This window comes from Hypanus sabinus, chromosome 4 (assembly GCF_030144855.1).
Source record: "Hypanus sabinus isolate sHypSab1 chromosome 4, sHypSab1.hap1, whole genome shotgun sequence".
In the NCBI taxonomy this organism is placed as follows: Eukaryota; Metazoa; Chordata; class Chondrichthyes; order Myliobatiformes; family Dasyatidae; genus Hypanus; species Hypanus sabinus.
Window position 1 is genome coordinate 16,931,491 of NC_082709.1, and position 13,371 is coordinate 16,944,861.

Sequence of the window (13,371 nt, forward strand, 5' to 3'; positions counted from 1 at the left end):
ATTTTGTTACCAATTTGAATTTAGGAACTAACAATGGGGAGATTGGGAGAAAGTGTTTACAGAAGCAATTCTTTTTATTACAGATTAATATGTTGCATAAATTAACATTTTCTTCTAGTGATATACAAGGAAAACTTGAAATTTGAATTTTAACAAGCAACAGATGGAACAGATCATTAAATCTACATCAGAGGTCAATTAACCTACAATTCATAATTATGTCAATTTCCAATTATAAAAAAGTACTACCACAGAATGTTGTATCATACTGAGGAATTAAAGATATACAAAATAACTAAGACTTAAGTGATGGGAACATATTTCAGTTTTCCAGCACTGAGCTTGGTATGGCACTTTGCCAGCTTCTGCATTATATCACCTCATGCTCTGTTAAACAAGATCACATACTGAATGACAAATATTCTCCAGCAACACTTAAGCAATTTGCAGTATTGGGAAATAACAGAAAACCTTTCAGCAAAATAGCTACAAGAGCAATTAAGCTAAATTTGCCAGCCAAATGAATGAAACAAACATTCAAACATTTTAATTGCGCTGGTTTTCAGCCACTTGGCTTTCAACCAATAAATTTATTTTCATGCCAGTAAAATAAACAATAGAATGTGAAAATGTTTCCTCTTCACTGCTCTGCCTGGTTAGATTACAGAATTGTTGTTCTGGTAGTAAAAATAATGGTAATAATCTTAAGATCCTTATTTTTCTAACTTTGTATCTGGGTAGTTTTTATTGTAAGTGTTCACACCAAATATTGAAGCTGAACTAGTTTCAATGAGTCCTCATTTACAAATTTCATGTCATAACAAAGTACAACATTAAATGCAAAGACTACTAATAGAAAGATCTGTAGTTTAGATTACTTAATTTTTGTAATTCATGGTGAAATAAATTAAATGATCTCAATTGCAAATCATACTGCTGAAAGAAGTTATTTAGTTCATAACACCATTAAGACCACAACATGTATGATCTATGGCTACTTTATACATATGTACTTGAAAGACCATAAGACATGGGAGCAGAAGTAGGCCATTTGGCCCATTGAGTCTGCTTCACCATTCAATCATGGGCTGATCCAATTCTTCCAGTCATCCCCACTCCCCTGTTTTCACCCCATACCCTTTGATGCCCTGGCTAATCAAGAGCCTATCTATCTTTGCCTTAAATACACCCAATGACTTAGCCTCCACAGCCACTTGTGGCAACAAATTCCACAGATTTACCACCCTCTGACTAAAGTAATTTCTTCACATATCTAGTCTAAATGGACATCCTTCAATCCTGAAGTCATGCCCTCTTGTCCTCGAATCAGCTAATATGGGAAATAACTTTGCCATATCTAATCTGTTCAGGCCTTTTAACACTTCGAATGTTTCTATGAGATTCCCCCTCATTCGCCTGAACTCCGAGGATTACAGCCCAAGAGCTGCCAGACATTCCTCATACAGTAACCCTTTCATTCCTGGAATTGTTCTTGCAAATCTTCTCTGAGCCCTCTCCAATGTCAGTATATCCTTTCTAAACTAAGGAGCCCAAAACTGCATACAATACTCCAAGTGTGGTCTCACAAGTGCATTATAGAGCCTCAACATCACATCCCTGCCTACTCTTATATTCTATACCTCTAGAAATGAATGCCAACATTGCATTTGACTTTTTCACCACCGACTCAACCTGGAGGTTAACCTTTAGGGTATCCTGCACAAGGACTCCCAAGTTCCTTTGCGTCTCGGCACTTTGAGTCCCCATCTAAATAGCCTGCCCGTTTATTTCTCCACCAAAGTGCAAGACCATACATTTTCCAACATTGCATTTCATTTGCCACTTCTTTGCCCATTCCCCTAAACTATCTTTCTCTGTTTCCTCAACACTACCTGCTCCTTCACCTATCTTTGTATCATCAGCAAATTTAGCCACAAATTCATTAATTCCATAGTCCAAATCATTGACAAACATCGTAAAACGTACCGGTCCCAACACTGACCCTTGTGGAACTCCACTGGTAACTAGCAGCCAGCCAAAACAGGATCCCTTTATTCCCACTCTCTGCCAGTCAGCCAATGCTCCACCAATGCTAGTAGCTCCTCTGTAATTCCATTGGCTCTTATCTTGCTAAGCAGCCTCATGTGTATGGCACCTTGTCAACGGCCTTCTGAAAATCCAAGTATACCATATCCACTGCATCTTCTTTGTCTACCCTGTGTGTAACTTCCTCAAAAAATTGCAGTAGGTTACTCAGGCAGGATTTTCCTTTCAAGAAACCATGCGGGCTTGGGCTTATCTTGTCAAGTGCCTCCAGGTACTCCGTAATCGATTCCAACAACTTCCCAACCATTGATGTTAGGCTATAGTTTTCTTTCTGCTGCCTCCCACCCTTCTTAAATAGCAGAGTAACATTTACAATTTTCCAGTCATCCGGTACAAAGCCAGAATCTATCAGTTCTTGAAAGATCATCGTTAATGCCTCTGCAATTTCTCCAGCTTCTTCCTTCAGAACCCGGGGGTGCATTCCATCAGACCCAGAAGACTTATACACCCTCAGACAATTAGGCTTCCTGAGCACCTTCTCAGTCATAATTTTTACTGCACATACTTCACTTCTCTGACACTCTTGAACTTCCGGTATACTGCAGATGTCTTCTACTGTGAAGATTGATGCAAAATATGCATTCAGTTCCTCTGTTAACTCTGCATCTTCCATTACAATATCTCCAGCGTCATTTTGTATGGGTCCTATATCTTCCCTCAACTCTATTATATCCATTATATACTTAAAAAACTTTTAGTATCTTCTTTGATATTAGTCGCCAGCTTCCTTTCATATTTCATCTTTTCCTTCCTAATGACCTTCTTTGTTTCCTTCTGCAAGTTTTAAAAGCTTCCCAATCCTCTATCTTCCCACTAGTTTTGGCTTCCTTGTATGCCCTCTCTTTTGCTTTTAGTTTGGCTCTGACTTCACTTGTCAACCATGATAGTGTTCTTCTGCCATTCAAAAATTTCTTCTTATTTGGAATACATCTATCTTACATTTCCCTCATTTTTCACAGAAACTCCAGCCATTGCCACTCTGCTGTCCTTTCAACTAGTGTCCCTTTCCAGTCAACAATAGCCTCTCATGACATTGTAATTTCCTTTATTTCACTGAAATACCGACACACTGAAATTTAGTTTCTCCTTCTCAAATTTCGAAGTGAACTCGATCATACTGTGATCACTGTTCCCTAAGGGTTCCTTAATCTTAAACTCTCTTATCACTTCCGGATCATTGCACAACACCCAATCCAGCATAGCTGATCCCCTAGTGGGCTCAACAACAAGTTATTCTAAAAAGCCATCTGTTAGGCATTCTACAAATTCTCTCTCGGTCCAGTACTGGCCTGGTTTTCCCAATCCACTTTCATGTTAAAATCCCCAAATAATTATCATGACATTGCCCTTCTGACATGCCTTTTCTATCTCCTACTCTAAGTTGTAACACCATAAGATATCAGAGTAAAATTAGGCCATTTGGCCCTTAGAGTACACCATTTCATCATGACTGATCCATTTTCCCTCTCAGCCCCAATCTCCTGCCTTCTCCTTGTATCTATCCCTTCATGCCCTGACTAATCGAGAACCTATGAACTGCTGCCTTAAGTATACCTAAAGACTTTGCCTTCACAGCCAACTGTGGTGACAAATTCCACAGATTCGTCACTCTCTGGCTAAAGAATTTTCTCCTCATCTCCATTCTAAAAGGACACCCTTCTATTCTGAGGCTGTGTCCTCTGGTCTCAAGACTCCCCCACTATAGGACACATCTTCTCCACATCCACTCTTATCAGGGCTTTTCAACATTTGATAAGTTTCAATTCGATAGTCCTGTTGATTTATGATAAATCTACAAATGCATATTGGGGAAACAGGGAAGTAACATTAATAGCTGTGAATAATATAATTAAGTTAATACTTCACTATGTTGCTTTTCAAACATGAATTGTTAATTTCTGAGTCATAGAAATGCAAAAAAAATACAAACCTGCAGATTGGTTCTTACAGTAACAATCAGCTTCAGCCAAGATGGAAACTTGGAAATTATTTTAATGATAAAAGAAGTAATTGTGTCACCATAATCAGGCTTGTGGAACTCTGCCTCATTTAAGCCATCTATTAAAATAATATACTCCTCTGCAGAGATCTTCTTTTCTGTAGGACAAAGATAAAATTCATTATCATCTGTTATTCTAACCTTTTTTCCATTTCTATGTATTTCTTTTGTACCTATTTCAATTCACCAACTCTAATACAACTCTTCTCTTTACTTTTCAATCTAGCAATTTAGTTTGTTGAAAAAAATGCACTGTTTGTCCCATTATTCACTACAGTCCAAGGGGTTCCATTTTCCTCAATGCACTTTTATTAATTCTCATTTCCAGTGGGCAGCACAACACGTTACAGTACCGGCAACTCAGTTTCAATTCCCGCCGCTGTCTGTAAGGAGTTTGTACGTTCTCCCTGTGACCACGAGTGTCTTCTCCAGGTGCTCGGGTCTCTTCCCACAGTTCGGTTGGTAAGTTCATTGGTCATTGTAAATTATCCCATGATCAGGATAGGAATAAATCAGGGATTGCTGGGTGGCATTGCACCAAGGACCAGAAGGGCCTATTCTGCACTGTACCTCCATAAAACAAATAGAGCCCAGTAGTACAACTGATGCTGCATAGCTACAGCAACCCAGCTTTCATCCTGACTTCAGATTTTGACTGCATACAGTTTGCACATTCTCCATGCACCTATGCAGGCTTTTCCTAGGCTCTCTTGCTGCCTCCCACACCCCAAAAATGTGTTGGTAGCTTAATTGACTATTGTACCTTGTCCCTGGCAGGAGAGTTAGGGAATAATTGATAGGCACATAACTGAGAACAGGTTATAGCAAAATAAGTGGAGGATTGAAACTGGTGGAAATAATCTGAGAACCAGCAAAGACATGATGGGCTGACTGGCCACACGTGTCACAAGGAAATACGTGAAATAGGCACAAGTTTGTCTTAGGGTACCCCATGAAATGCCCTCTATAGCCTGTCTTAATGTTTCATTTTTAAAACTTTCAACATACCCTAGATTAAAGTTCAAAGTAAATTTATTATCAAAGTACACATATGACAGACCCTAACATTCATTTTCTTACAGCCATAGTCAATAAATTCAATTACCATAACAGAGTCAATGAAAGACCACACCAACAGGGTGGACACAAACAAATGTTATTAACTTAAGACCATAAGATATAGGAGCAGAATTAGGCTATTTGGCACATCGAGTCTACTCTGCCATTTAATCATGTGTACAATAGTAGTACTCAAAGTGTCCTGTGTATGTTACTCAAAATGGGTTTTTTGGTTTGTTAAGAGTAGGAATGCTTCTTTGATAAGTGTTTCTCTCGCAGTTGTTTTGCTTTATACTTGTTGATATGGTAATTGTATTCATTTGTTAACCAATGGGGAGTGTTATTTTGTCTTGTGAGGCTGGGAACTTGGGGGAGGGGTTTTTCGCGGGCTTTTGGGGAGAGAGCGGGAAGAAGACGTGGGGGTCGGAGGCAAGCGACGAGGGGTCGAATGGTTCGATGTTTGAGCTCCAACGATGTGCACTAAACTGACTGAACTTTGATAAGTTGGCGCCTTTTTGTTTTGTTTGTTTCCCCTGCATATATATTGTATTGCCTAATACTCTTTTCATTTTAGTAAACTCTTTAAAGTGTATTTCATAACGGTATTTGTTGTGGGTTTGATACTGTGGGTGGGCGCGAGGCATAAACTCGATTCTCACAGCACCTGCGTGTACGGGAGGTGGGATTGGTGTGTGGCTGGATCTCCTTTTCCCCTAGACATATACCAGCCTGTTGGGTAAGTGTTACATTTGTGGGGTGCTCGTCCCAGATTGGTTTATCAGGGGCTGTGGAATCGCGCAGGCAGTAGAGCGGAGATGGACAGAGATAAGATTGTTAGCTGGTGCAAATTTGAAGGTGTACTGGCGCAGTATGCCTATGCAGTGAGCGGATTGAATTTTCGAGTTTCGGGAGACGTGATAGTACGGGGCTTAAGTTCGGTGAAGGGTATTGGGCAGGTAGAATTGGTAGCTAGATGGTGTGGTAAAGAGGTAGAGTCTAGCTGGGTGTTGGTTCGTACGAGTGCTGATGTCAGGACGTTGGAACTGCCGGCGACGGTCAGTGTTCCGGGGGAGGCGGGGCCGTGGGGGCTCCACCCCCTCTCCAAGGATGAGGCTGAGGAGCTAGAGGTGGACCTGAGAGAGGTGCCTGGCACTAGTAAAGGGAGGTGGGAGGAAGGAGTCGTGACTAAGCCCCACTCCCCAGGTAAGGTGGAAGCCTCGGAGCTGGCAGCCGCACTTAATTCCCTGGTGGCAGTGGCCGAGAGGCCATGGCTGAAGCTGGGGGTGTTCTCCGGAGCCAAGCCTACTCCAGACGGGGAGATGGACTATGAGACCTGGATCGAGCATACGTCTTTGATGTTAGAGGAGTGGCCAGGCTCGGAGGAGGAAAAGAGGCAGCGATTGGTGGGAAGCTTGAGGGGTTTAGCAGCCAAAATAGTCTGGGAGTTGAAAGCTGAGAAGCCTGGGGCCTCAGTGGAGGAATGTATAGAAGTTTTGGAGGGAGCGTTTGGGTTGTCAGGGGAACCCTGGCTGCTTTTAGCTGAGTTCCAACGCCTGGAACAACGGAGAGGGGAAAAGCTCTCCGAGTACATATTTCAGATGGAGGGGATGCTTACGGGGTTGCGGCGCCGGGGGGTAGTGAAGGCGCCTGACGTGGCTAGTGTGAGGATAAGTCAGATATTCAGTGGCTCTCTGGAGGAGGACAAGGTGGCGTGGATTATCCGGCAGGCTTATAGGAAAGGCCCCCCTCCATCGTTCGGGCAACTGATTAGAGAGGTGCGGGAGGAAGAGAGAGCGTTGGGGCGGAAAAGGGGCGCGGGCCTACGGGAGCGATCTTCAGTGATACAGCAAGTGGTGGCTGGGTGGAGGATTGACAACCCTCCGGAGAGTAGGGAAACCCCTCTGGAGGGGAGGGACAGGGGAGGTACCCACTCCCGGGAGCAACCAGTGCAGTGGGTTGGGAGCGGGAGCCGTCCTGGGAGAAGAGGGGCAGCAGGCAGCATGTGCTTTAACTGTGGGAAAGAGGGGCATTTCAGGCGGGACTGTGGGTGGCCGAGGGTGTGCTATAGCTGTGGAGAGGAGGGACACTTTAGGTGGGATTGTGAGAGACAAGGAGTCCCGCGGAGGACAAGCCCCCCTGCGACTAAGAAGGGAGAGATGTTGGGAAACTTAGGAGAGGCTCAGTGAGGGAACGGACTGGAGCCTCTGGAGGAACACGTTCCCAGAGATCAGCCGGAAGACCACCGGGTGCCCACGCCTCTATTCCGGATGGGCTGGTAGGACCCCGTGCCAGTGTGGGTCTACGGATAGAGGGAGTTTACGCAAAAGCTGTTCTTGATACGGGATCGCAGGTGACCTTATTGTACCGGTCTTTCTACAATCAATATCTAAAGCATTTGCCCGTAACCCCATTTGACGCCCTGCAGATTTGGGGTGTCAGCGAGGGTGACTACCCGTACGATGGGTACCTATCGGTGAGATTGGAGTTCTCGGAGGACGATGTGGGAGTGTCTGAAGCTATTGAGACGTTGTTGTTGGTGTGTCCTGACCCGGTGGAAACCGGTGGTGCTGCTCTCCTGGTGGGGACTAACTCCCCTGTTGTGTGACGGCTCCTGAGAGCTTGTAAGGAGAAAGGGGGGGGGGGGGGGAAGACATTTTGGAGACCCCCTCGGTGCATCCAGTGTTTCGAGCGGTGTTCAAAGAAGGGATTGCCTCCCAAGGGCTGGACCCGGAGTGTAAACGAGGAACGGTGTGGTGTACGCAGGCGAGGCCCAAGGTGATCCGACCAGGGGAGGTAGCACTAGTGATGGGGACCCCCAGATTCCCAGGAGTGCTGAAGGGCGAAGCCCTGTTAGTAGACGCCCCGGACGATCTTGAAGGGGAGACACGTTTTCCGACGGGGGCGCTGGTGAGGCCCGAAGTGCAGAGACCAGAGGTGGTACATGCGAGGCGAATAGCTGTAAGTGTCAGGAACACCACGGCAAGAGAAATCACCTTTAAGAGGGGAATGCCGCTGGCACATCTGTTCCCAGTGACGGTAATGTCTAGTGCACCAGTGAGGACCCCTAACGGGGAGGGATCGGAGCATCGAAGGGAGCTGACCGCTGAAGCCTTTAACTTCGGGGATTCCCCAGTGTCGCCGGAGTGGAAATGCAGGCTAGTGGAGAAGATGCTGAAGATGGAAGCTGTTTTTTCTCGAGGCGAGTTTGATGCTGGCTGCTCCAAAAGCACTCGCCATACCATCCGGGTGACGGAGGACACCCCGTTCCGAGAGAGATCCCGGCGGTTGGCTCCGGCAGATGTTGAGGATGTGCGGTAGCACTTGTGCAAGTTGAAGGAGGCCAGAATCATAGCTGAGTCTTGAAGTCCTTATGCGTCCCCAATAGTGGTGGCACGGAAGAAGGATGGGAGAGTGCACATGTGTGTTGACTACAGGACTTTGAAACGACGAACTGTCCCTGATCAATATACTGTCCCAAGAGTCGAAGATGCGTTGGCCTGCCTGAGCGGTGCCAAGTGGTTCAGTGTGCTGGACTTAAGAAGTGGGTATTACCAGATCCCGATGAGTGCGGCCGATAAAGAGAAGACCGCTTTTATCTGCCCGCTGGGGTTCTTTCAGTTCGAACGACTGCCCCAAGGCATATTGGGAGCCCCAGCCACCTTCCAGAGGCTCATGGAGAGAACTGTGGGGGATATGAATCTGTTAGAGGTGCTGGTGTACCTGGACGATTTGATAGTGTTCGGATCGACTTTGGAGGAACATGAGGAGAGGCTGTTGAAAGTGCTGGGCCGGCTTAATGAAGAAGGGTTGAAGCTTTCCCTAGACAAATGCCAGTTCTGCAGGTCATCGGTTAGCTACGTTGGCCATATCATTTCGCAAGAGGGAGTGGCTACTGATCCAACCAAGATAGAGGCCGTGACCACCTGGCCGAGACCCCAGAAAGTGGGCGCTCTGCGCTCATTTTTGGGGTTCTGTGGGTATTACCGCCGATTTGTGAAAGGATACGCAAAAGTGTGTCATCCGTTGACTCAGCTGTTGTGTGGCTATCCCCCAGTGGGAAAGAAAAGGAAGGGGGACCAGAGACAGGATACTGGAGGATACTGGAACCCGGCTGAATCTTTTGGCTCAAGATGGGATGATCGATGTGAAGAGGCGTTCCGATCTTTGAAAAGGGCACTGACCCAGGCCCTGGTGTTGGCTTTTGCCGATCCCCAGAAGCCCTATGCGCTGCACACGGATGCCAGCCGAGAGGGTCTAGGGGCTATTCTGTACCAGGAGCATGGCAAAGCATTGAGGCCGGTAGCCTTTGTCAGCTGAAGCTTGTCGCCATCTGAGAGAAACTATCCCACTCACAAGTTGGAGTTCCTGGTGCTGAAGTGGGCGGTGGTGGACAAGCTGGGCGATTACCTGTACGGAGCCAAGTTTGAGGTGAGAACGGATAACAATCCCCTCACTTATATTTTGACTTCGGCGAAGCTGGATGTCACAGGACATCGGTGGCTGGCAGCCTTGTCGGTATATGATTTCAGCCTGAGGTACCGCCCCGGAAGCAAGAATGTCGATGCGGATGCTTTGTCACGTCAGGAGCCGGGGGGACAGGAGAAGGACGAGGAGTGGGAGAGTGTCCCTGCCCCTGGAGTGAAGGCAATGTGTCAGTTTGCTATCACCGTGAAGGCTGAGGGAAGAGAGAGGATGGAAAGAGCCGTGGACCACTTGGGGGGTTTTGCCGACTCCATACCCCTAGCTTACTGTGACCTGACCGCACTGTGGACTAAACAGTTGCCGGAACTGAGTCCAGGGGAAGTGGCAGCTGCTCAGCAAAATGACCCGGGCATTGGCACAGTGTGGAGAGCGGTCGAGAAGGGGGATGTGGCGTTGGCTGAGAAGGCGAAACACCCATTCGTTTCTCTGTTATTGAAGGAGTGGTCTTGGTTAAAGTTAAAGAACCAAATCTTGTGCCGGGTAACGCCGCCTCCGGACCAACCTCGCGGTTGGCAACTGGTCCTGCCGGAGGAGTATCAACAGGCTGTACTCCAGGCCCTTACATGATGATTCTGGACACTTGGGAGTGGAAAAGACCTATGGATTACTCAAAGACCAGTTCTACTGGCCCCGGATGAGGGGGGAAGTCGAAGAATACTGTTGGGGATGCAGTCGCTGCATCCGGAGGAAGATCCTGCCAGCGTCGGCGGCTCCACTGTCGCACTTGCAGAGTGCGGGACCTCTGGACTTGGTATGTATGGATTTCCTGTCGATTGAGCCTGACACCAGCAACACTTCGAATGTCTTGGTCATCACCGATCATTACACTCGCTATGCTCAGGCATTTCCCACTAAGGATCAGAAGGCGACGACGGTGGCGAAGGTGTTATGGGAGAAGTATTTTGTTCATTACAGCCTTCCCAGGCGAATCCATAGTGATCAGGGGCGGGACTTTGAGAGCCGCCTTATCCATGAATTACTGACTATGCTTGGGGTTGAGAAATCCAGGACTACCCCTTATCACCCACAGGGAGATCCTCAGCCAGAGAGGTTCAACAGGACCCTGTTGGATATGCTCGGGATGCTGGAGATTGGGCAGAAAAGTAGATGGAGTCGTCATATTGGACAATTGGTTCACTGTTACAATTGTACTCGCAATGATGCTACAGGGTACTCGCCCTATTATCTGATGTTCGGGCGGGAAGCGAGGTTGCCAATTGACTTGAGTTTTGGGGGTGAAGTGGGTGAATTACCCGGGAAGTCCTATCTAAAGTATGTGTCCAACATGAAGAGGGAGTTACAGCGGGCGTACGAGTTGGCCAAGGTGGCGGCTACCAAACAAAACCAGAGAAATAAGATGCGGTATGATCGAAAGGTGAAGTTTGTCCAATTATTGCTAGGCGACTGGGTCCTTTTATGGAATTTGGGACTCCCTGGTAAGCACAAGCTGCCCGATCGATGGGCGGCCAGCCCCTATGTAATAGAGAGCCAGATGCCGAACCTGCCAGTTTACCAGGTGAAACCTGAGGATGGGAAAGGGCCTATCAAGGTACTCCATTGGAATCACCTGCTGCCCCTGAGTCAAGCGGTGCAGGTGGATAAGGTTGCGCCTAGTACAAGGACTCTGCGAGGGCGCGGAGAAAGGGAAGAGCCCGCTGCTGAAGAGCGGGGACGGGACCCTCACCCGGGAATGGCTACCGATTCGGAAGAGGACGACTCAGATGAGTGGCCCCTGTTCCCATTCGCTGGCGCTCCAGTACCAGAAGAGGAGGCTCCTGGCCCTTCCCATACTGAGTTGGGTGAGAGGAGGGAAGGTCTTGAGGGTCAGATGGAGAGGCAGCCAACACTGGAGGGAGAGAGGGTGGAACCCGAGCGTGAGCCGGAGAGATTTCAGGTGAGGGAGGACCCGTGAAGAAGGGGGTGAGGGTCTGTCAGATAGACCTGAGGAGTCCAAGACAGTGGGTTTGCAGGTGAAGAGGGAGCCCAGTGGGGCAGAAGCAGTATAGAGATCTCAGAGGATTAGGTGCCCCCCGGAGCGGTTGACATATGTGGTGCCAGGAGAACCGAGTGTGATTTCTACTGCTCTGGATAGTTAAGACACTGTTTTCTGCGCCTGGGTTGGGTTTTGTGTGTTGCAAGAAGCGTTGGGGAACTCTGGTAATTCCATGAGGGCATGACATTTGCTGGTGGGGAGAGAATGTACAATGTCCTGTGTATGTTACTCAAAATGGGTTTTTTGGTTTGTTAAGAGTAGGAATGCTTCTTTGATAAGTGTTTCTCTCGCAGTTGTTTTGCTTTATACTTGTTGATATGGTAATTGTATTCATTTGTTAACCAATGGGGAGTGTTATTTTGTCTTGTGAGGCTGGGAACTTGGGGGAGGGTTTTTTCGCGGGCTTTTGGGGAGAGAGCGGGAGGAAGACGTCGAGGAAGGTGGACATGCGCTGCACTGCTCGGAAGACCACCGGGCGTGGTCCTAGGTGCGAAGACGTGGAGGTCGGAGGCAAGCGACGAGGGGTCGAATGGTTCGATGTTTGAGCTCCAACGATGTGCACTAAACTGACTGAACTTTGATAAGTTGGCGCTTTTTTGTTTTGTTTCCCTTGCATATATATTGTATTGCCTAATACTCTTTTCATTTTAGTAAACTCTTTAAAGTGTATTTCATAACGGTATTTGTTGTGGGTTTGATATTGTGGGTGGGCGCGAGGCATAAACTCGATTCTCACAGCACCTGCGTGTACGGGAGGTGGGATTGGTGTGTGGCTGGATCTCCTTTTCCCCTAGACATATACCAGCCTGTTGGGTAAGTGTTACACATGGCTGATCCATTTTCCCTCTCAGCCCCAATCTGTCTTCTCCCCATATCCCTTCATGCCCTGAGTAATCAAGAATCTATCAACCTCTGCCTTAAGTATACCCAATGATTTGGCAATGAATTCTAGAGATTTCAAACACACTTCTTAAATAATTTCCTGTTAAACAGAAGTTCAGCAAAATTTTACACATTTTGTCAACTATTATAGTAAAAAAAAGACCTTACCCTTCATCAGATTTTCAAGTGGATCCAAAATACCTCTCTGAAATGCAGCAATTGGATCTTGGACACAAGAACGCAGACTGAGCACATTCTGAAGGTGTGATTCCTTCACCAGCAATTCGCGGAAGGCTGTTAATTGAGGTGCACGGCAAAGTAAAGCTGCTATACTGTGGACAAATTCTGGTACAAGGCAGGTATATGTATTGTCAGCCTGGCAGTAGTGATATGCAACAACCTGTTTAAAAAAAACACAACTTTAACATCAAGATTTTTGGCTCTTAATGGCTTAACAGGGGTATTTTATAAAGATGTTCTGCCTTCTAAAATACACATTCATCTTATAATTGTGTTAAGCATTCAATTCCCACTGGTTTCTCTGGTTCTCCTGCTTTAAATCTCACTTTCTGTGACTGATAAACTGTTCTCCCCTTTCCCGAATAAGTGTGCATAAAGGGGTGAGCCTGCTAACAACATTAACAAACAGGCAGTGAAAAATGACTGTTCTAATTAGCACAACAGCAAAGTAATCAGAGCAAGTTGTGAAGTAACTACTACTGGCAAGTTTGCAGCCAGGAAGATTTGAGAGTGTGGAAAACAGGTGGGTTTGAAATATTCAAAATGAGGAAACACACAGCTAATCGCCGATAAAGCATCCTTCCTTGGCCAATGTAATGGAATTGAAGAA

At 46.6% G+C, this 13,371-nt stretch overlaps 1 protein-coding gene across 2 annotated transcripts in view; it reads right to left on the minus strand.

Moving 5' to 3' along the window:
• Positions 1-13,371, minus strand: part of tanc1a (tetratricopeptide repeat, ankyrin repeat and coiled-coil containing 1a) — a 136,277-nt gene that overhangs the window by 55,954 nt on the left and 66,952 nt on the right. For both annotated transcript variants that reach the window (XM_059966493.1, XM_059966494.1), the window contains exons 12-13: positions 12,690-12,921; positions 4,037-4,203 (exon numbers count right to left, since the gene is read on the minus strand). In XM_059966493.1, coding sequence (XP_059822476.1) covers positions 4,037-4,203; positions 12,690-12,921 — 399 coding nt within the window. The remainder of the gene's footprint in view (positions 1-4,036; positions 4,204-12,689; positions 12,922-13,371) is intronic.